Raw genomic sequence first — 21174 nt, 5'->3', positions numbered from 1 at the left:
AGATGCAAGTGAACTTCCTGCAAAGTGATAGTCACATCAATACTGTAATTACTGATTTGTTAGGTTCTGAGGCTCATTGTAGCTTAGAGTTCAGTAACTTTAAAAAGATGACTCTTGGATCCTCTCAGAAATGCAATTATTCAGTGAAAAATCTATAAATTCATGATCATTTCTGCATTTTAGGTGGGTTTGCTGCTCCAAGCTCTTCTTTCTGTTTGTGCAGTAGGAGTGTTACGCAAGTTTCCCTTTAGCGATGCTGTGACAGGCAGGCTGTGTTGTTACTGCATGTATTTGTTATCTGTGTACTTCAAGTCCAAGGTTGCCTTCACAGTCTTGTGTTTTTCTTTAGCAACGATCTACCTGCACCCTGATGACTGGCAGAGGTGTGACCTAACACACTCCTGGACCACAGACCTGATTTCCTAAATCAGGTGTAGGAAAAAAATGCAGCTGGATGTTGAGCTAGGACAAAATTAGCAATTTGCAAGTCTTGGCTGTGGCTTTCTGTTGCAAATTTGCTTCTGAGCAGAATTAACGTGCATTTTGTTAAAAGTAATAAATATTTAAGGTGCTGTTCTGTTCTGAAACTTCCAGTGAAGCACAGAAACAATTTCTTTGGGTCATTGTTTTTCTTTCACGTTTGTGCATTACGTGAATTTTTTTTTTTTTTTTCATTTTCAGAGCTTCTTTGAACTCCTCTGAAATTTGTGTAGATCTGAGACTGGCCAAAGCCTGCAATGCAGAGCTTGCATTGAAAAATACATGTTTGTCTTACACAACTGTCAGCTCCAAACCAGCCAGCTTTGGGGGTTTTCTTAGTGAATTATCTGGTTCATTTGCTTTGTGCTGTTTGCTGATACTGAAACAGTCCTTTCCTAGCCAAACGCTTTCTAATGTGTACAGACTATCATTTCCATTATTCTTTATGTCAAAGTAGTTAAAAATACTTGTTTAGTGAACTTTTATGTTTAAACACGCATCGAAAGCTAGACCAGCTTTTTACTTTACATATTTATTTATAAAGAGGAAGCAAGCTGATGTAAAAAAATCCCTTGCCCAGTGTGGGTTGGTAGGAAGGCTGTAGCTATCACAAGAGTTATTTTGAGTAATAAGCTTTATGCTAGTTGTGGCATTTTCTGTGGAGTTGTAGGGTTGCCTACCAGGGTTGGCAGTGTATGTTGATGTGTTCCTGCAGTTGCAGAGTTGCATTTCTGTGTTGCGGTTGACTTGAATCATTTCAAGAGCACCTGGTTCTGAGAGAAAAAAGGAAAATTCTAAGGCTTTTCTTTGCTGCAGCAGGTTTTGAATAAGTAAGGTGTTAAATAGCCTTCTGAAGGTGTTTATTTTGTCAGCATGAACTTTCTTCCCTCTCACTGCTCTGCATGTGGGTCGCATGGTCTGAGGTTGAATTGACATTTTGATATCATCATCCCAGACTTTTGACTGGATTCTTTTTAAGGAAAAAGATGAATGCATTTTGCTTGTCTGTTTGAAATTGGAATACAAAAGCTATAAACTATAGTTAACTTATCCCAGGCTGCATGTTAGGAATAGTTATCTCCTTACCCATATCACTATCTAATAAAAGGTTTCATGTTGTAATAAAACACTTGAATGCAGGCTTGAGCAGAGTTAATAGTATCAGGAGTCTTTTAGCCAGCAGTGGGAAGTGTGGGTTGACCTCAGAAATTAGCTTTAATAAAATGCACTCCTCACTTCTTTGCTTTCTGCTTTTTTCTTCTCTAATAAGCATTAACTAGTATCCAGAAACTATAAGAATGAGAAGCTGTGGGATGGGGGAATAGCTGCACATGCAGCCTTTCATCAAATGAATATCAAAGCCTTCTGCAGCTGAACCTGGGAGGGATATGAATATGCTTATTTTGACAGTTAGGATAGCATTGAGGGTAAGCAATTTCTTCAAGGTAAAGCAAGCTGAGTAAGGAACTCAGACTGCAAATTCATCAGCTCATTTAGGTATTCCTGAATACAGTTCTCCCATCTTGTTCACTTTTTTCCCCAGATAATTAAAATGGAACCTGATAGTGTGTGACCTCATCCTTTCCACAGTGGCAATTAAGGTGTTATTTTTAGATGGGGTATGGTTGGTTGGTTGGTTCATGTCAGCTTATGCTGAGAAATTGTAAGAGTTGTGAAAATGATGTATTGTCACACGGCATTTCAGCTGTAACCTGGGAATTGTCCAGGGAATTAACCTCCGGCATCCTATCTCCTTTACTATCCATTTAAATTATTCCAGAGCTGGTAGCTGGCTCCTGTGAGAGCTGACAGTGCACCTTCTTTGAATAAGAATTTCCCTGATTTGCTCCCATTCTGTCAGAGATAGATCCTTTAGCAGAGATGAGACATAGCACCTCTGTAGCATAATCTAGCTCCATAGCTGCTTTATTTGCTGCTGTAATAATTATCATTTTGATTTATGCCTCAGATCTTTCAGGAAGAGTGACTTGGGCTATAATTCTAGGATGGGCATGCCCCTTTTTAATATTAATATGATCTCATAGTACTAGAATGAAAAGAATAGAGATTTATTTCTCCACCCTGTAGAGAAACTGGTTGAAGCAATTTGCACATCACAGAGAAGGCGCTCACTGGAAGATCCGGGCTGGAACTCCAGTCTGACGCCCTGTCTGATACCGCATCACTCCATTGCAGCCTCAGTGCTAGGTAAGCTGTCCGCTGACCCTCCATCTGCTGGCCCACAAACCATACAGAACCCCCACTGTTTTCTTCCTCTTTGCCCCCAGCAATGGGAATGAATCATTACACAGCTATTTTACTGGTTTTTCCCTTTTGGGAACAGTAGCTAAGCTTTGAAAGCAAACTCTGTGTGTGCTAGTGAACAGTCATCATGATGGCCACTCCTGTCAATATTGAGAAAGAGGAAGTTGACAAATTCTTAAATGTACTTTAATACTCTTGCTCCGTTTAAAAAGGGAGGGGGGAGCTTATGCAATCACTTCCATCTTCTGGGGAGGAAAAGGCTGAATTTGATACTTCCCTTGTCAGAACTTCTCATCTTTGCATACACCAGTGAAAACATGGGTCTCTGCCTTGCGACTTGTTATAGAGGGACTGTGCAAGTGGCAAGGGTAGGGGTCTGGATCGCTGACTTCAGCCTGCTGGCTGGGGCAGCTGTGCTGGGGGCTGGCAGGGAAGAAGCTGAATCATGCAGTCTTCAAGGAGCAATGAGTGTAACCTTGTACGTCTTCTAGCTTGGCAGAGAGACAATTAGTAATATTAACTCTTGGTGTGCAGGTATGCCAGCTGATGTAAGAACAAGTGTTGTTTCTGGGGAGAGGAATGTAGCTTCATCAGCAAAATTGCTTGAAAATGCTCATTTCATGTTTAGGCCCTAAACTGGTTTCTGTTTCTCCTGTGCTAAGCTTCAGTTGCAGAGGTGCTCGCTGGCTGTTGCTTGCCTCTATTAGCAATGCAGAAGTAGCTGTTCCCAGGGCTGGCTTTGCTCCAGTACCATGAATAGATTGGCTTTAAGGCTGATGTAACATGCATACTCAGCGCCTTTTGCTAGGTACCTCTGTATATGATGGGCCCTTTCCACACAGAGGTGCAGTGGCTTTGATGTGGCTATGTTCAGCTTAAATTAACCCAATTTGACAGGTTCAGTTAGAGCAAAGCTGGAGGTGGGAACGGGAATAATTTTATTTTACTTGTAAAGCTCCTTTCAGTGGCAGCTCAGGAAGTACACATTCCTGGTTGTTGATTAAGGGTCTATGAACAAGCAGTGGGAAACTTCTGACTTGAGCAGGAGGTATCTTCCTAGAGTGGTAAACTGTGAACCAGCAAAGTATAATTTACACAGAAATAAATGTCTTGGTATTCTAAGGGGAAAGCCTTAAACTTTGGGTTTCTATTTATTTTCATGACAATAGAAAACAGTCCCTATATCCACCACCACCACCTCTTCCTCCCTAGTATGGTGGTGGTTCCAGGTGTTGGAAGACTAGTTGTGTGTTATGTTCACCAGTGTCAAGTTGGAAGATAGAAGGATATGTTTTTAAAATACCATTATAGCAATTTCACAGAATTCTCTTCCCCTGTACAAATTCTGTGGCTGTAGTCTTATAACACTGTGAGGTAGTGATGAAATAACTGATATGGGGAAAATAGACTGTGTGGAGAAACACTGCAGTAAGAGTAATTAGAATTTGCTCCAGCAGGTTTTGAAGTTGCCTGTTAAATGTGTTCCCAGGACTAGCAAATCCATGGATTTTTTTTTTGTTTGTTGAATAGAAAGCAGACTCAGATTTATTCCTACAAATTAAATGTTTCTGTTATTTAGAAGGGGTAGTTGGTTTCTACATAACTGGAGACCTACATGAACACCAGAAGCCACAAAGATGGTTAATTACACATTCAAAGCATGGAAAAGCGTTCAGTTAATAGCCTCACTCTGTACTTTTGATGCTGGTGGAAGATTCTATTATCTTTAAGTGGCTTTTTTAGGCATGATGTGTTTGCTTTATTGTAGATTGTAGAAGTCAGGGAACAAAGGGAAATAAATACCCATGGGATTTGTTTGATGAAGAATTATTGAAGTGGTCAGATGAAGCTAATCTTGTTGGCTTCCCAACCAGCAAACTGATGATTCCGTGGTAGTGAAGTTACATGGCACATGATTGCGGAAGGTAAGAGCAGTCCCTCTTTCAGTGGAGTACCAACGAGTTGCTACAAACAAATTGTCCTTTCAAGTCAGCATGAAATAAAAAATTAACACTAAATAACTTTTTGTCAGTTTCTTTTAGACAGAGGGTACAGAACAAAGTATGCCTTGCTATGAGATTGTTTGTAGTATTCATACCACAGCAAAGTGAAGTATCCTTTCACACACAGCCCCTCTCAGGAGGGAGGGACTGCATAGTTAAGCATTAAAAGGCATTGTGTTGTATATTTTAGAGTTTATTTTATGCTTTACAAAGCAGTTTCTGCCCATTAGATCAGTATAATCTGTGGCTCCTTTCCCACTCAGGTCAGCAGTTTGTATCTTGCCTAGCTACTTAGATTTGGTTACTATCTGGCGGTAGCTCATTGGCCCACACGAAGTAAACTCATTGCACAATTCCAGTCACATCACGCTCCCCTTAGAAGTACATCAGCCAGATGACACTGAGAACAAGGGACATGCTGCTTTCTAAGCCCTCTGGTCTGTTTCAGAGACACCTGGAACCATGTAATCATCTAAGAAAACTGCCTCCACCGAAATCAGAGGCAGGTCTTAGAAATGTAAACTGGCACCTGCCACTTTTTTTTTTTTCACACAGCTCCTCAGTTGGGAGTGGCTCCAAGCTCAATAATCTCCACGCTTTTTTATGTTTTCATACAAAAAATTTAATAAATATTACTTTTCAAGATTTATTGCCAGGAACAACACATCAAAGATGCATTTTCATATAACACTAATATCACAATACAAGGTATCTTCATGATCTCAATGGTTAACCACTGAGATTACTATGTTTATAAGCCTTTTGATCTTAAATGTTGTAATAGCACTTTGATTTCCTCACTTGTTAAGGCGGGCAGTGGAATCTATGGCAAACCTACACAGTGATCTTACTGGACATTCTACTGTTCAAGTATTCAACAACTAGCTTATTAGAATACTCCCTAAATGCAGTAGATTACAAAAAAAGTCAAATCTACAAGTGGTTCAGTATTAACAGAGTCATGGTGAGGAAAAAAAAAAAAACACAAAAACAACAAACCAAAAATTAGAATTTACAAAATAAGATTGCTGTGTTTCCAACTTCACACGCTAATTTGATATTTTGATTACATGCAACCACTCACATTTCATCTACATAAAGTAAGAGCTCAGTTTTGTTCCCTTAAACTGCTCTGTAGCAGATTATCTGCCTGTCACTCGTGTGGTTTTTTTTTTTTCAAGTCTAAAGCAGCAAAAAAAATTTTCTAGTCTAATGATCTAAACTGCCTCAGTCAGTACTTACAAATAGTCTTAAAGTGATGATACTATGGAAGGTGTTGTTTCAAACGTTTGACATTGTACAAAAACCAGCATCAAGGCATGAAAGCCCATCCTATTAAAAATAAACTATTTCAGAACACCTTAGTTTTGGCATATAGACAACATGTAACATGGAAAAAAAAAATTCAAAATACAGAAGCCGCAAGCTTACAATGCTATCAAAAACCTTCAACTCTAAACACATACATATAAATAAAAAGGAATGATATTTTAAGGCTCTTGATTATTAAGTTAATAAATCAAATATACACAGTGATTAATAAAAAAGAATTATTTACATTTCTATACAAACTTCTATTTTTGACACATTTTCCTCTTTAAATTCTTCATTTACCAGCAATTGCTGACAAGTTTCCCCCCACCCACCCCAAACAAAAATACAATAAAAAAATAAATAATAAACTTATTTTTGATAGTTGCTGTGGTTCCAAGCTGCAAAGGCACTTTCAAATACAGAACTAGTTGTACGTCACCATAAAACCAATATACAAAAAACTCAAATTCAATAAATATAAATAAAATGTATTCTTCTAGAAAGAAACTGTATAAATGGGGACATCTGGCAGAAATAAAGAAAAAAAAAAGGAAAAAAAAAATAAAAGCAATAAGGCTTAGGTCATACCTTATAAAGCATTTCCATGGTGTATCAGCTACAGCTGAATTTACAGGAGGGCACTTTTGACTAGTTTTGCATAGATGTGAAATGCAGCACTTGGTATTCCAGCCAACCACAGCAACTATCATTGCCAGTGTAAGCCAGCTTGTCAAAACTTAAATTAACACAGGGACTCTAAGTAAATAATAGCCTTAGACTCAAATATTACACAACGGTTTAAGAACTACAAGCTCTTGAGTGCCTTTGTAATGATACTTAAAGGCCCTGCATGGCAGCACCCCACTGTCTGCTATACAATGTACTCCATCCTATTCAGGCTTTGTGCACTTTCCAAGTCTCTGTTGTCCTGTTTATTTGTCCAGTTTGGGTGTTTTGTAGGTGTGCTGTTGGGGGGCTTTTCATCTCTGTCTACCAAAGTGTATGCTGGCTGCTTGGCAAATCGGGCCTTCTGCTGGTGCTTGTCCATGTCGTCTTCCTCCACCTCTGAATTGTGTGTCCTTATTTTGGCGATTTTAGAGTTCTTGTTTTCGTAGTCTTTGATTGGGACGGTATTTGCTCCATGCTTCTCGATGGGGTTTTTAATCTGGTTCAGCTGCTCCCTTACGTTGTTGGTAGTGTTGTCATCAGAGGCCGTGTGAGTGTGGCTGGTCTGCTTTCGGCGCCTTCGGATGCACCAATAGAAAACAGTTACGAGGCAACAGATCCAGGCTACTGTTAGGACCGAGCTTAGTAAGGGCACCAAGAAATCTGGAAGAAATAATAGACCAGTTAACCATGCTATAAAGCAAATATACCCTTCCAGGCTCTCTGCAACAAAAACAGATCTCAGTTCTCAAGCCTTATTTTTTCACTAGGGTCAAGACAGTGACATAAGGGTAATCTTGGCTCTTTTAGGATATAGGGTGTGTAAAGAGTGTAGATCTTGAGAATAGTGACTTAGCAGCCCTTGTGAAAAACAACGTCCTCTAGGGGGAATGTTTCCTGCCCTAAGGGCAACTAGCTCCACACCCACCATGGACATTTCTCTTTCCACCAGTGACTGCCAGTAAGGTGCCAGTACATGCCTGATGCTACAGGGAAAGCTCATAGTGGATGCTTTGGACAACTTCATCACATTTGGACAGTGGTAGCATCACCAAGTAAAAACATGGCAGTGTTCAGAGTCACCAGCTGCTTTCTGCTTCCTTATCTCTCCATGCAGAGTGCAGGAAAGTAGCAGCCTTTTTAACAGGTTAGGACACTGTTGTAGAGTGCCTTTGGAACTCTTGGTTCCAAAGTAGTAAAATTGTGGTGGAAAGCAAGCTTCCTTACTGTTCCCAGTTAACAGGAGACAGATTCTCAGGCTTGCTACGCCTCTCAGAAGCAAAGAAAAGTTCTCACCCATGCTGAAAGGCTGCTCTAGCCTTGGCATGTGTGTGAGTGTTTGGAGACAAGGAGAAGCTCACCTGTTTTGTTTTTAACTGGCCGCCGCTGTACTCTGACTTCTGCCACTGCAGCAATTAGCGTGTTGTTACCATCCCGCTTACTGACAAGGTCAATGATCTTATCTGTGATATCTTTGATTGGGTCTTCATCTTCCCTGATATCTTCTGCAGACTACAGAAGAAGTCACACAATTAATGCCAGACACCAGATCAGATGCCGGAGTAATCTGCTAATTTACACACTTTTGCAATCAGTTAAGGCTGTCAGTGCTCTTAATACTTAGAAAGCAGAACAAACAAAATGCCCAGCTCTGGACACAAACTAATACTGCAGAATTTTTGTCCCTGTGTTTAAGCAGACAACCAAAAATCTACCAAAAGCAGCACTCGAGAGTGCAACAGAAGAGTGTAAGAGAGAATGTTTTACTGCTTCCCAATTAGTTACCACCAGATAGCACCTTTCAGGGACACACTTGTAACCAGGATAGGATTTCTTTCCCATTCTTAAAGGGGATAGGGATAGAAACTAAACTACATAAAGTGCTAACAAAGCCAGGAATTTTGATTTTAATGAAATCCACATGTTGCATAGATTTAAGCAATTAGCTACTAAAACATTTAAAAATATCCCAGGAATACTTACAATAGCAACATGTATTTCATTATTTGCCAAGTGTGAAGGCTCACAGGTAATGTAGATTGAATATTCAACAGAAACATTCTTCAGAATATTCAGATTCCTCAGTTCATTGCAGATGTGCTCTGTGGTAAGGCCCTGGGGGATACAGAAAAGCTGTTGGTCTTTTTTAAATATACCCATGCACACAGATACAAGAAATGCATATCCAATATTTTTTGCCCTGAAGTAAGAGTTCTCAGTAAAAGCAGATGTGGAATTCTGTCCAATCCAGCTTTTGTTCTTCTCTAGACACCAAAGCATTTAGGGTAGGGCTCTGCATTAATCCTTCTATACCTTCTGTATTTTTTGATAGTAAGGGAGCATCAGCTTTTAATGGACTCTCAGCAGTCAGAAAAGTTGCTTGGTGCTCCAGACAGCACAGCAAGCCATGTTCTGCTACTTACCGGTGCCATCATTTCTTTGTTAAAGGTAAAGGTAATGTTGGCACAGTTGTCCTGGTAGTAAGAATCAGAATTGCATTTGGTCTTCACAGGCTGTTGGTTGGAAGGCCAACATTCACCCACTGCAGCACAAGGGTGAGTGAAGCAGTGGTCATCTCTAACAGGCACACAAGCATGTCCAGCTGGGCATTCATTATGGCCTTTAGTGTGTATGACACAAGGCCGAGGACCACACCAAACCTAGAACAGAATAGATACCAATAAGTAAACTGCTGGTGACAGGACAGAAGACAGTATGACCCAACACATAGCACAGCTCTACCTTAGAACAGGTGACTTTTCCATTCAAACACTGACAGCTGTTACAGTCATCATCCCACTTAGCCCCATCTGGCACCACTCGAACACTGGTAATGCAAGGCCTTCCTGTAACTGAGGAGAGATTGAACACACATTCAATCAAAACAGGAAAAATGTGGAAGAATAACCCCTAGTGACAAGTTGATACTTGCTTTAAAATGACGAATAACACTCCCCACCAACAAAACCTTATGCAGTCACAACCCTGTTAAAATGCCATTACACAGATCCTGCTACCAGTACGGTGCTCATCTGTGACATCTGCAATACCTTCTTGGCATCCTGCACCACTCCGCCCTGGTGGGCAAATGCAGCGGTACCCATTGATTTCGTCTATGCATGTAGCTCCAAAGGCACAGGGTGAAGACTGGCATTCATTGATATCTATGATGAGAAGGAGAAGAAATAAGAGTTATTCCATAGTATCCCTTTTATTATGTGAGGGGAAAAAAAAAAAAAAAAACAACCAACCAACGTACAAGAGATTTTATGGTCATTTTCTAGTGTCTATTGGGAGACAGATTCTTACTAGCAGTGTGGGTATAATCTCAGAGTGGGTTCTTTGAAGTTTCTGCTATGTGGCACTAAGAAAGATCAAAACCTGACCCCTATGGCTACTTAAGCTTTTCAAGGGCAAGGACACATTCCATCTCACACAGACATGCTTCCTCTACTTTGACATGCTCCATGTTTTGTATCCCTGCTAGGTTCTCCAACTAACATCAGTGTTAAACCCCTTTCCAGCTCTAATGCCACTATACACTTTTTATTTCCATAGCTTTTAATAAAAATTAAGGGGGAAAAAGTGTTAGTGTTCTCTTACCTGTAATTATTATTAAATTACAGGGAAGTACATACATCACCTCAGGGCTTGTAGGTGGATTATTAATTGACAAGGTTTTTGGCTGGCACACTTTCATCTCAAGCAGAAGTCTATGCCACACAAACACATCCTAACTGGGAAGAATACCCTGAAGAGCATTTTGCCCACTCAGCTGAACCAAGTGGTTTCAGCTCCAGCTAAATGGACTTCAAAATTTTCTTTCATTTTCAGTGCCAATTCCTGCCCTCCCTACATCTGCTTCAGATCAAGATACAGAGGGCATGTATCATTAATCTGATCTGCTACTTAAGATGATCATCTCTCAACCAGATTCAAGTGAGACAAAAACAAAGGTGGATGTCATCGAGACACTTACTGATCCTGCAGTCAGGGCCTGCGAAGCCTGGAGCACATTCACAGCGGTACCAGTTGTCTCCATCTACACAAGTGCCACTGTTGTAACTGTAAAAAGAAAAGTCATTACACACATTAAAAACTGCTACAGATGAAAAGGCTCTAGAATTCTAAGACAATAAAAGTGAAGTATAAAGGATGAACATATAAAACTTACCAAGGATGAGGACTGCAGTCATTTGTATCTGCAAAGCAAAGACAGACAACTTGAAATATGCAGACTTTGGCTATGACTTCTGTCAGCAGAGAAGGATCAAGCTTCCCCTAATGCCCAAGTTGTTACATTTTACCAAAAATATGCTGAAATTCTCCACTAAATTGATTCCAGGCTTCTACCACAAAATTTGCTAACTACGTTGTGGAACGCATGTACACAGGAAGAGATCCTTGTAAAGAATCTAACAGAGGGAAAAAAAAAAGTGGAAGCAGACAGAGCTGCTTGTTGAAAAAGAATGCAGGAGAAAACAAGACAACATCTGTCTCCACTTAGCTCATTTGCAACTTTCTCATGCCCAGGTCAAGGCTCTATCACATAAAGTCATTAAAAACAAAGATTCAGGTGATGCTAAAGCCTACATCAAACAAGCTTCCCCTTCTGGTTTCAATCTTGACTCCAAGGGCGACAGGATGAGCTAATGTTCTCATCATGCAACACTCTAGAAGAGTTCAAGCAAGCGACTTACTCTGAGTACATGTGGGTCCTTCCCAGCCCTCTTTGCAGACACAAGTGAAAGAATCCCCACTGACTACACAGGTACCACCGTTATGACAGGGGTTTGGCAGGCAGCTGCTGTTCCTTGCTGTAACAGAAACAAGATTTGCCGCTGAGTCGTTAGAAAGCTGACAAAACTGAGCTAAGAGGAAAAACAGAGGTCACAGATTCAGTGCTGCATCTGCTTCCTGGTGATTATGCAGGGTATTTACCTATATTACAAGTGGCTCCTTCCCATCCTGCAGGACACATGCACTTGAAAGTGTCCCCCTCGTCATAACATGTCCCTCCATTGTTGCATGTTGCCTCATCGCACTGGCTGTCACCTGTGAAGAGCCCAAACTATCCTTAATACCAGTGCTTTCTTAATGCAACGCAACAAGTCTAAGCAGCCTAACTGAGAACGCCTCTTATGTTTTGGAAATGCTGAACTTACGGGAGTGGCAAGTTTTTCCTTTCCACCCATTTTTACATTCGCAGAAGAAGTCGTTGACTAAGTCTCGGCAAGTTCCTCCATTGTGGCAGGGGTTTTTACTGCAGTCATTAATATCTAGATATGTTAAGGAGAGAAAACAAGCTAAGTAGTGTTTACAGAATTAACAAACATTGCTTGCAAAGTACATGTCCCATCCCTAATTTTGGCCTGTGTTTCAATCATGGATGAAGCACTTCAGGCAGTATTTTTAAAGCTTTAAGTGCTGTCTCAGGTGTGAAGAATGTTCTACCATGTTCCCCCAGCTCTTCATTTTGTCATCATTTCAGTACACAAGAAGATAACAGGTCTGTTACATAAACCATCCTATCAGTCAGGGGACAGGAGTGGAGGGCTCACTCTGTTCACAAGGCTGACACAACCCAAGTGTGATATGCAGATATGCTGTTCCTACAACAGCCTATATGCATGCTAAGGGTTTCTTACAGAAACTTACCCCAACAGTAGGGCAGATAATTGAACAGTAGAAAAACCAGTTTCTACCCCAGTCCAACTCTGTAATGAGTTTAGTTCTGAATCAAAACTCTGGCACTCAGTGCAAAAAAGAGGACACCTTGTCCTCCGAGGCCTTTGGAGCATAGTTTATGTTAAAATCGCATTGGTCACTATCCTCTTAGAGATAGTAGCAGTCATTCTTTCACGACTATTTTCCAAGAGCTCTTTCTGCATGTTGAAGAATGATCAACTTACTCGTTTCACAATATGTTCCTTCCCATCCATCACTACAAATACATTTGTAGGTGTTGATGCCATCAATACAAGTGCCACCATTTTTACAGGGGTTGCTCTCACAGTCATTAATATCTGCAAAAGTTTGGAGGAGAGAAGGGGGGAAAAAACAGAAGGGAAAAAAAAAAAGCCAACCATCAAATCAGAAGTACAGCTACTAGGAAACATCTTATTGCAGACATTTGGTGCTACTTGTATGTCTAAGACCCTTTTGAGAGGGAGGGCTGTAAGCAAGATGAGATATCAGAAAAACAGTGCACAAAGCAATGAACCTGTCACTCAACAGTTACTATGGAAATTGAAAGAGGAATCCTCAAGATCCATGCTAAACCCCACTACTAACTACCTTAGACTTTGTATACAGAAGGTTTTTAAAAACATTCAAGGCCAAAAGGTTCATTACAGTGAGCCTCCCCCAAGGCCTAGCAAATTCCTGTCTGCTCACTCAAGTAGGGTATAAAAATGTAAAGCAGTTCAAGGTTCAGTGTGTTACAAAGAAGGAAACCTTAAAGCAGTAGGGGAAGAAAGGATGGAATCTTTTTCCAAAAAGCTCTTACTCTCATGACAGTAGGTGCCAGTGAATCCTTTGTTGCATTCACAGGTGAATTTTCCACCTGCTTGGCTCTTGCATTTTCCGTGAGGACCACAGACATTTGAAGAAATATAACGAACCCCTTCCGGTGTGCTGTTAGAAGCTACTGCCACTGTACAGCTGTCAATGACTGCAGAAAAAGCAGAGACCCTTGTAAGGATTGCCCACTCTATCCGACTTCTTAAGCTAAGAGCATCAGTTTAATTTCCAGTGATGGACATTTAGAATACACACAGATCACAGAGTTACTTATCTAGGCTGAAAAAGACCTTTAGGAGTGTCAAGTCCTGCCATAAACCCAGAACTGCTAAATATGCTTGTTGCTTTAAAATAGAAGGACTACATGAACTGTTCATGCATAAAGTAATCACAGCATCTTATCTCAAGACTGTTGGAGCATGTCTGTGGCCTGGAAAAAAAATTAGCAAAGCAGGCCATTTGCTACACATTTTCTGTCCACACTGTCGTAAACCCATCTTTCATACCGCCAGTATCTACAAATATTGCTCATTGTCTCATACAGATAAGAGGCAGTAAGGCACAGCACTTTGTTACTTGTAAAATTCTTGTTACAAGAGCTACCCTACTGACTACACTACTGGAGTTGCATGGCAGCTCCAGCCCAGGGAGGGCCAGAACATTGCAAATCATTCCCATTCACCTGCAAGATGACACAAACCTTCACAAGGAGTTGTGCGGCAGTGATCTTTCAGGTGGGAGCAGTTCTTCCCCTCATAATCTTCAGGGCAGTTACAGAAATAATCCATAGCAAGATTGAAGCATTGGGCACCATTCTGACATGGGTTTGGCTCACAATAGTCTATGTCCAGCTGTAAGCAGAGAAAGAGGAAAGGGAAATAAACTAAATTGAAAAAAAAAAATTAAAATGAGGGAGCAAAGGCCAAGTGAAACAGCAGTTTTGTAGTGAGGGAAAGCCATTATAAGAGGCAGACATTGTGGAATCTGACCTTTTTATCTGCTGCCTCAATGAACTGTTCAGAATGCACAGAGGCTAATAGTTAGCCTGCACTGATTTCAGCAGACAGCACTCCTGATATTAAACAGCCACTGAAAGTTGATAGTTAGCGTGCAACAAAATTGACAACAAAACAGCTTGCAGTCTCTTTAACAAAAAGAATCCTCAGTGGCCCACCAGGGATTTTGTTGCTTTCTTTATTCCTCCCAATATATATTAATCAAGAGCTTTCTTGGCAGACTGACAGCAATATCAAGTACAACTTTATACTATGGTTGACTGGATGCAAGGCATTCAGTGTACAGATCCAGAGTGCTGGTAGGAACAGCACTGGCTGAGGGCCTGCCTTTCACCCATGCTTCTTACCTGACAGAGGTTTCCTGAGAAACCAGCAGGACACAGACATTGGAATCCATTGATTTCATCCTGGCAATGACCCCCATTCATGCAAGGGTTACTTGCACATTCATTGATGTCTTTCTCACAGTGATCTCCTGCATAGCCAGGTGAACAGATACACCGATAACCATTAACCAAGTCCTGGGAAGGAACAAGAAAGTTTAGAGTTTAAGGTTTTTTTCCTCTCTCTTGATATAATCTTATTCAAGAAAACAAAAACAACAAAAAAACCCCATAGGTGAAAGCAATAAAAAAAACAACCAAACAACAACATCCTCTTACCATGTCCAAACAAGGCAAGAAGGATATTTAAGGTAGAAAAATTAAAACACCCCACTCCTCCCCCCCCATGCAACACTGGCTTATGTTCTCATGTTTGCAAGCAGGGTATGTTAATCCATATTTTGGAGTATCTATTTGTACAGTAGGTATTTTGCATAACCAGCCCATTCACTGGTGACACTGGCAGCAAAAATGAGTCATTTATTGCAGTTATATTTTTGTCCTTGCTGTTCTACAGACAGATCCTGACATGCTGCAACATGACAGAGGTCCTCCCCTCAACTCCAAAGAATGACAATTTACACCAGCTAATTGCTGTTTTCCACGCTATTTGCGTTTAGACTCAAATGTTTTAGTTCTGTTGCAAGTCTCTCGGAACCAAAACAAACGGTGGCTCACCCGACAGGATCCTCCATTCTGACATTGTCCACGACAGTCGTTAATATCTGCAATAAAATTTGCATGGTTAGAAGGCAAAACTGTATTTACACTAGATGCAGTTCAACTCTTTCCGAAACTGCAGCTAGATAAACCTTTTGTCAAGTTTCCTGCATGCCTTCCTTGAGATAAGGTTATTATAATGGGTGGGAACCTTTTGTGATTCTTCTCCTAGAGGCAGTGAAACTTCACATCATTGTTTTAGTCCCTTTATCAGAATATAGCTCTGTTATGGACTAATGAGTTTGATAAAATTGTGTAATTCCATTCCACACCAACTGCTCTCTTTCTGAAAAGATCAACCACCGGGACTCCGCCTGACACTGAAATCTGAGCTTAGAACCCAGTGACTTACACACACATACACACACAAGTGGCTTTGAATAAACCCCAGGATACAGACACTTACTTATATCACAGTTGTGGCCAGACCAGCCAGTAATGCAGTCACAATAGTAGCTGCCAATCAGGTTCCTGCAGGAATTGGCATTGACACAGGGTTTGCCCTCACATTCATTCGCATCTGAAAAAACAAAGCGAATGGCCAAATGCAGGGCTTGTAAGGCTGGGGGGGGAGGGAAAAAACAGCCTACAGCTGGTTTGCACAGCAATCAGCAGCAGCTCATTCAGATCTCAGAGGGACCTGTAATATACAGCATGGATTGGTGTGCCTACAGTGAACAAGTCACTCGTACATCAGCCTCTGATGTCTCTTTCAATTTCTCTGCAACTAGAACACACAAGCTACACTAATTATTCAGTAATTACCCTGCCACTCATTAAGAGCTACTTACACACACACACCCCCACCCCCAATACACAACTCAAGGAAGCATTTTCAAGGAGTGCTGCTGCCTGGTCAGTGGGATTAGGGTGTTGTGTAAAGAACGTAGACAGCTCATTCTTCATGAAACCATCCACATTTTAGAACCCAGCTGTGAACTCCTTGGGCTGGAGGAGGTTACATGGCTGGGGAGATACAGCAACTTTCTCACAAGCTAAAATAAGAAATCCATGTGGGGGCACAACTGTAAGGCATACACATGCACCCTCCCCACTTCAGTTTATTTATGGTTTAAAGTATGGCTCTGGCTTAGTTAACCATTTCCTTCAACTGCCAGCACACATCAGTGAACGAACAGAAGGAAGCCACTTTGTGCTTTGAAATTTAGACCCCAGTCTTGCAATCAGAGTATTTTCAGTATGCCATAGGCTTCAGAACCAGAAACACATCTGTCTGATGCAAAGGGCACCATTGCCCCTGCCTGCTGAGGTGTGATCCCTTTTGCATTTACCTTTCCCCACACCCCAAGCAACACTGGATGAAGAGAAAAGCAGTTCTCACCTAGCTGGCATGTTTTGCCAGTCCACTGAGGTGGGCAAATACACTTAAATCCATCAACTAGATCTTGGCAAGTTCCTCCATGACCACAGGGATTTGGAGAACAATCATCAATATCTGCAAAGCGGAATAAGGAGAGACTTAGCTCTGTTACCAAACAAGCAATGTCACCAACTGGCAACTTTGATAAAAGGTTGCTGCTACCAGGATTTGCCCTGAAGAATGGAAAGACAATGGGACTTCTACTTAGAATTTCTAGGTTTACTCTAATTTCTCCAAAAGCCTCCTTTAAAAACAGTGTGAAAGTAGCTTCAAAGCACAGGGGAAGAAGTTGACACCTGGAGCATTTTTGTAAATGAGAAGTCAGATTTTGATTCAGCAAGTCTCTCTGAACAGCATTTTAAACGACTGAATGCTACCCAAAAAAAAGTAAATAAATGTATCTGTTCAGCTTCTTTCAAGAAGCTGTTGGCCATTCTTTTCCCTGGCATTTCATAAAAGCCTTCTTACAAGCCAAGGTGAAGAGCATACTCTTCTCCTTCATGGTATAAATGGCCACCAAGAACAGTGCTGAAGCTGGGAAAGGTTAAGTAGGCTGCCTTGGATGTTTATCAGGGATTAGAAAGACTGATCTAAAATGGCAAACTAGCACATCTTTATTACAATTTTAAAAGGACTTACTATCAGTGCAAGTTGGTCCAGCCCAGCCAGGAGCACACACACATTCAAATCCTGTAGACGTCTCTAAGCAGCTTCCTCTGTTGTGACAAGGATCAGAGAGGCAGGCATGCTCCGCTGCACGGGGACAGGAGGACAGCATGGTAGGGGTTACAGCAGTGTCACCAGCAGCCACCCCTGCTCCCTCCACATGCCTCTACTCTGGACACACCATCATTAGTCTTGATGTATTACACTCCTGTGAGAGCTGTGAGCCAAACAGCTACTAGCCAGCAGGAAGTCATCTGCCCTGCTGAAGTCATCCACACAGACTTGCACCTGTTTGAGTCACAGCCAGACAAGGCAACTCCTAGTTCTCTCTCCCAGTGAGCAGAAGGCTGATGTTCAGAGATGCCAACTATTCATGATGAAGCATGAACAAGCAATTCTGGATCTTTGTAGCTTGCCCTGACATCATAATATTAGAAACTGACTTTCCCCCAACCTTGTAACATATATCCAAACCCAGCCACTATAAACTGGCAAGAACTAACTGCCAAGTGGCAGCTCTGCGGCCGCATCAAACGCTTACCGATTTCACAGTTCTGTCCCGAGTAGCCCTCAGGGCAGGAACACTGGTATTTATCAGGGCCAGTGTTGCTGCAGGTACCACCATTCATACAGGGTGGGTGGGTTCCACAGTAGTTCAGATCTGCAAGAGGTAAGGAGCATTATAGCCATGATGATTCTGCTCTTTTAACCACCCTGTGCATGCTTTGTTCTATTATTCTAGAGCCTTTACAGAATACATCTGCACATAACAGTAGGACAGAACAGGGAAAAGTTAAGGGCATATGATAACACCACCAGAACAGAGGTGACAACGCCAAGTAGCTGAAAGGCAAAACCACCCCCCCCATGTTCCAGAAGACTCACTCACTCATGTGCACTCTCTCCTTGCTATGTCTATGCTGTTAAAATTCAAGTGTTACACTTGGCTATCCATAAGATTAGCATACCTTTGTCACAGAGCTGACCACCCCAGTTGGTTTCACAGAGGCATTGCCATGGTTCAATGCAAGTGCCATGGACACATCCTGGGTGTGGAATGCACTTATCACAATACTGGCCTTGCCATCCATACTGACACCTTTGTTTAAAAAAAGAAAATTTAAAAAAAGAAGAAAAAAAAATAAGGAAAATCAGAACAGAGAAACAACCCCAAAGCCTGTTGCAATTGCACTATCTAGATGTGTGTATGGAACTCCAGAATTTGGAGAAAAACTGAGGAGAAGGGCAGAATGAGGGGAGGGGAGAAGCTACTCAAGGTTTGTTTGATGGTTTCTTGTAAACAAACATTTTAGTAGTTTTGCCAAGGTTTCTCCAGCCAGCCTCCTGACAAAAGAAAAACTGTTCTGAGAGAACCAGCATGAGGCCATTCAGCACAATAATACTCTTTTAGAGCCTCATACAAACGTGGCAGAGAGGGTGGGTGTGCACTACAAATCAATCTCTGGACTTTGACAGGGTGCTTTATAAATCTGGGGGGGTGGGAGGTGGGGAACAAAAAGTCAGTGGGAACAGCAGTTATCCAGAGGTCCTCATGAATACAAGGTTCCAGGCATTTCAGCCATGCTGGGTTTACAGGAAGACAAACAAAACCAGAGACACCAACTCCTAGCCCTTGGCAAGTCAGTAGCAAAGCATTAGGAGTTCTCTGCTCTAGGGGAAGTTAACCTTATTCTGAACTAGGAGACACACTGCATGTACAGACTGGGCCGCAGTAAGACATGAAAGAAAACAGTACACATCAGGATTTTACATGTGTTCAAAGAAGAGTAGTTGTCAGTGTATTCCAGAGTTTGATTTATGCAAACCTCTTTTTAGGGAATAACTAAAACATATCCAATTCTAAGAAACTTTATCTTCTTGTCTGGAGAAGACTTCATTATTATTTAAATTATTTACTACCACTATCAATGAGCTACCTGAACTCTGTACTTAAAAGGAAGTTGTTCCCCCATAAGGGAAAGTTCATTGTGTCTTTCATTTAGTTCTCACTAAATGCAAGGCAGACCAGGAATTCTTCAAAGTAAAGTGGAGCTATAGATAGAAACAAGGAAAACAAGTTGAAAATGAAAAGCAAGGATTTGTGGAAGTACTGTATGTCATTAACCAGTCCTGAGAGTAATTGATCAGCAGCAATTATGCATCAAGCTGTCACTAAATTATGAAAACAAACCTCATCTGTACAGAAGTCAGCTAAGCTTTCTATTTGTAAAACCCCCCACCATTCTTCTGCTGGCTATTTCTTCTCATGGGAAAAAAACTTGAAGGATCTGTCCATTGGGTAATCACACAGAGCTAGTGCTAAGTCTGACTTCTCTTCTAAAAATCTAAGGTGACAAACTGCATCCTAATTAGCTTTTAGCATTGTTTTTTTTTAATTGAATTTAATACCTACTTCAATAGCAGCCTATTCTAAGTCAATGGGAAATTCTTATTAGGTTACGTTTTTAAAAAACAAAGCTAGTCCAATTTTTGTGTCCTTGTGTGCAAAGATCATGAAAGAAAACCAGATCAGGCAAAACAACCTCTCTCAGGTAGCTTTTGGAAAATCCTGTATAAGGAATATGAGAAGAATGCACAAAGGTCAAAATTTAGGAATATATAATTTTAATTTGTATTGCATTCAAAACAATTTGCCTATGAGCTTGCACACACAAGCCAAACTAAGTGCAGAAACAGGTATCCAAATTTAATTTTTTTTTAACTCCTTTCTGCCAAATCAAAGGGGTGTCAGTCTTGTTTTCTTTAAAGCAAGTGTAAAGAGAAACAAATAAAAAAAACAAACACAGAAAACCAAACAGAACACAGAGAAAGAGCCATGAGTTTACAGCCAAAGATATGACTTCCTTCAAGCATCAGCTTCGAAGCATAACAAACAAAACCGGATAAGGCAAGAGGCATTTAAAAGAAGTTAGGTAAAAATTCCAGAAAAGAGTCATGGTAATAATTCTTGTTCAGTAATATGTATGCAGCAGTTTCTCATGAGAAATTTGAAGTTAACTTTCCTTGTATAGCAATTCATGAGTAAATATGGTTTGGCTGGCTGGCTGGGCTGTGTTTAAAAAAAAAAAAAAAAAAAAAAAAGGCTCTCACCAGGAGGGAAAAGGATATTTTAAGAATGTTTGCAAGTTGCCTATTGTACTAGAACCCAAAGCAGTTTCTGCTGGGATGTTATTTTTAAACTCTGTTGCATTTGTAACATACAGACTATATGACTCATCAAAACTTAAAAGAAAATAAAATCTTGTTTCTGTGTTCACTTTAAAGATATTAGTCTAACTTGGCAAGCAGAAGTTATCTGAAAGCACCAGAAGGACAGCATTGTTACAAGACTATGCAAATCAAGTGTGGGAAAGTTGCACCTTAAGTAAATAAGAGCACTAGTGCATGTCTGGGCAGTGAGTGGGAGGTAAGAGACTTAGAAAGAGAAAGGAAAGAAAAAACATCTGGAAACAAAGCCTGTTGTTCTGAACTAGGAGACAGCAACCCCTACAAGGCATGTTTATTCTGATGACAGAAGCACAAATCATTGGTAGCCTTGACTGATATGCTCTGCTCATCATTAAGCACAACCTCCTTCCCTGCCCCAGTACTTCCTACCACTTGGTAGGGTTTTCTTTTTTTTTCTTTTTTTCTGGTAATTTTTTTTTCCTTTGTTCATTTTTGTTTTTTTTTTTTTTTTTAACTAAGAAAAGATTTGGATTTGGTGTTCTAGGGCTAACCAGCTTCTACCAGCGCTG

At 40.8% G+C, this 21174-nt stretch overlaps 1 protein-coding gene across 1 annotated transcript in view; it reads right to left on the bottom strand.

Moving 5' to 3' along the window:
• Window positions 1–6675: 6675 nt before the first annotated feature.
• The window catches only part of JAG1 (jagged canonical Notch ligand 1), a 34545-nt gene continuing 20046 nt past the window's right edge, over window positions 6676–21174 (bottom strand). The window contains exons 6-26 of the mRNA XM_054383422.1: window positions 18385–18515; window positions 17958–18077; window positions 17390–17503; window positions 16712–16825; window positions 15776–15889; window positions 15328–15374; window positions 14614–14787; window positions 13951–14101; window positions 13237–13401; window positions 12641–12754; window positions 11894–12007; window positions 11670–11783; window positions 11429–11545; window positions 10903–10930; window positions 10708–10793; window positions 9779–9892; window positions 9471–9580; window positions 9152–9388; window positions 8712–8843; window positions 8090–8240; window positions 6676–7391 (exon numbers count right to left, since the gene is read on the bottom strand). Coding sequence (XP_054239397.1) covers window positions 6934–7391; window positions 8090–8240; window positions 8712–8843; window positions 9152–9388; window positions 9471–9580; window positions 9779–9892; window positions 10708–10793; window positions 10903–10930; window positions 11429–11545; window positions 11670–11783; window positions 11894–12007; window positions 12641–12754; window positions 13237–13401; window positions 13951–14101; window positions 14614–14787; window positions 15328–15374; window positions 15776–15889; window positions 16712–16825; window positions 17390–17503; window positions 17958–18077; window positions 18385–18515 — 2905 coding nt within the window. The 3' untranslated portion in view covers window positions 6676–6933. The remainder of the gene's footprint in view (window positions 7392–8089; window positions 8241–8711; window positions 8844–9151; window positions 9389–9470; window positions 9581–9778; window positions 9893–10707; window positions 10794–10902; window positions 10931–11428; window positions 11546–11669; window positions 11784–11893; window positions 12008–12640; window positions 12755–13236; window positions 13402–13950; window positions 14102–14613; window positions 14788–15327; window positions 15375–15775; window positions 15890–16711; window positions 16826–17389; window positions 17504–17957; window positions 18078–18384; window positions 18516–21174) is intronic.

The sequence above is a fragment of the Indicator indicator genome, chromosome 9 (genome assembly GCF_027791375.1).
Source record: "Indicator indicator isolate 239-I01 chromosome 9, UM_Iind_1.1, whole genome shotgun sequence".
Lineage (NCBI taxonomy): Eukaryota > Metazoa > Chordata > Aves > Piciformes > Indicatoridae > Indicator > Indicator indicator.
This window is presented reverse-complemented; position numbering and strand designations above follow the sequence as displayed.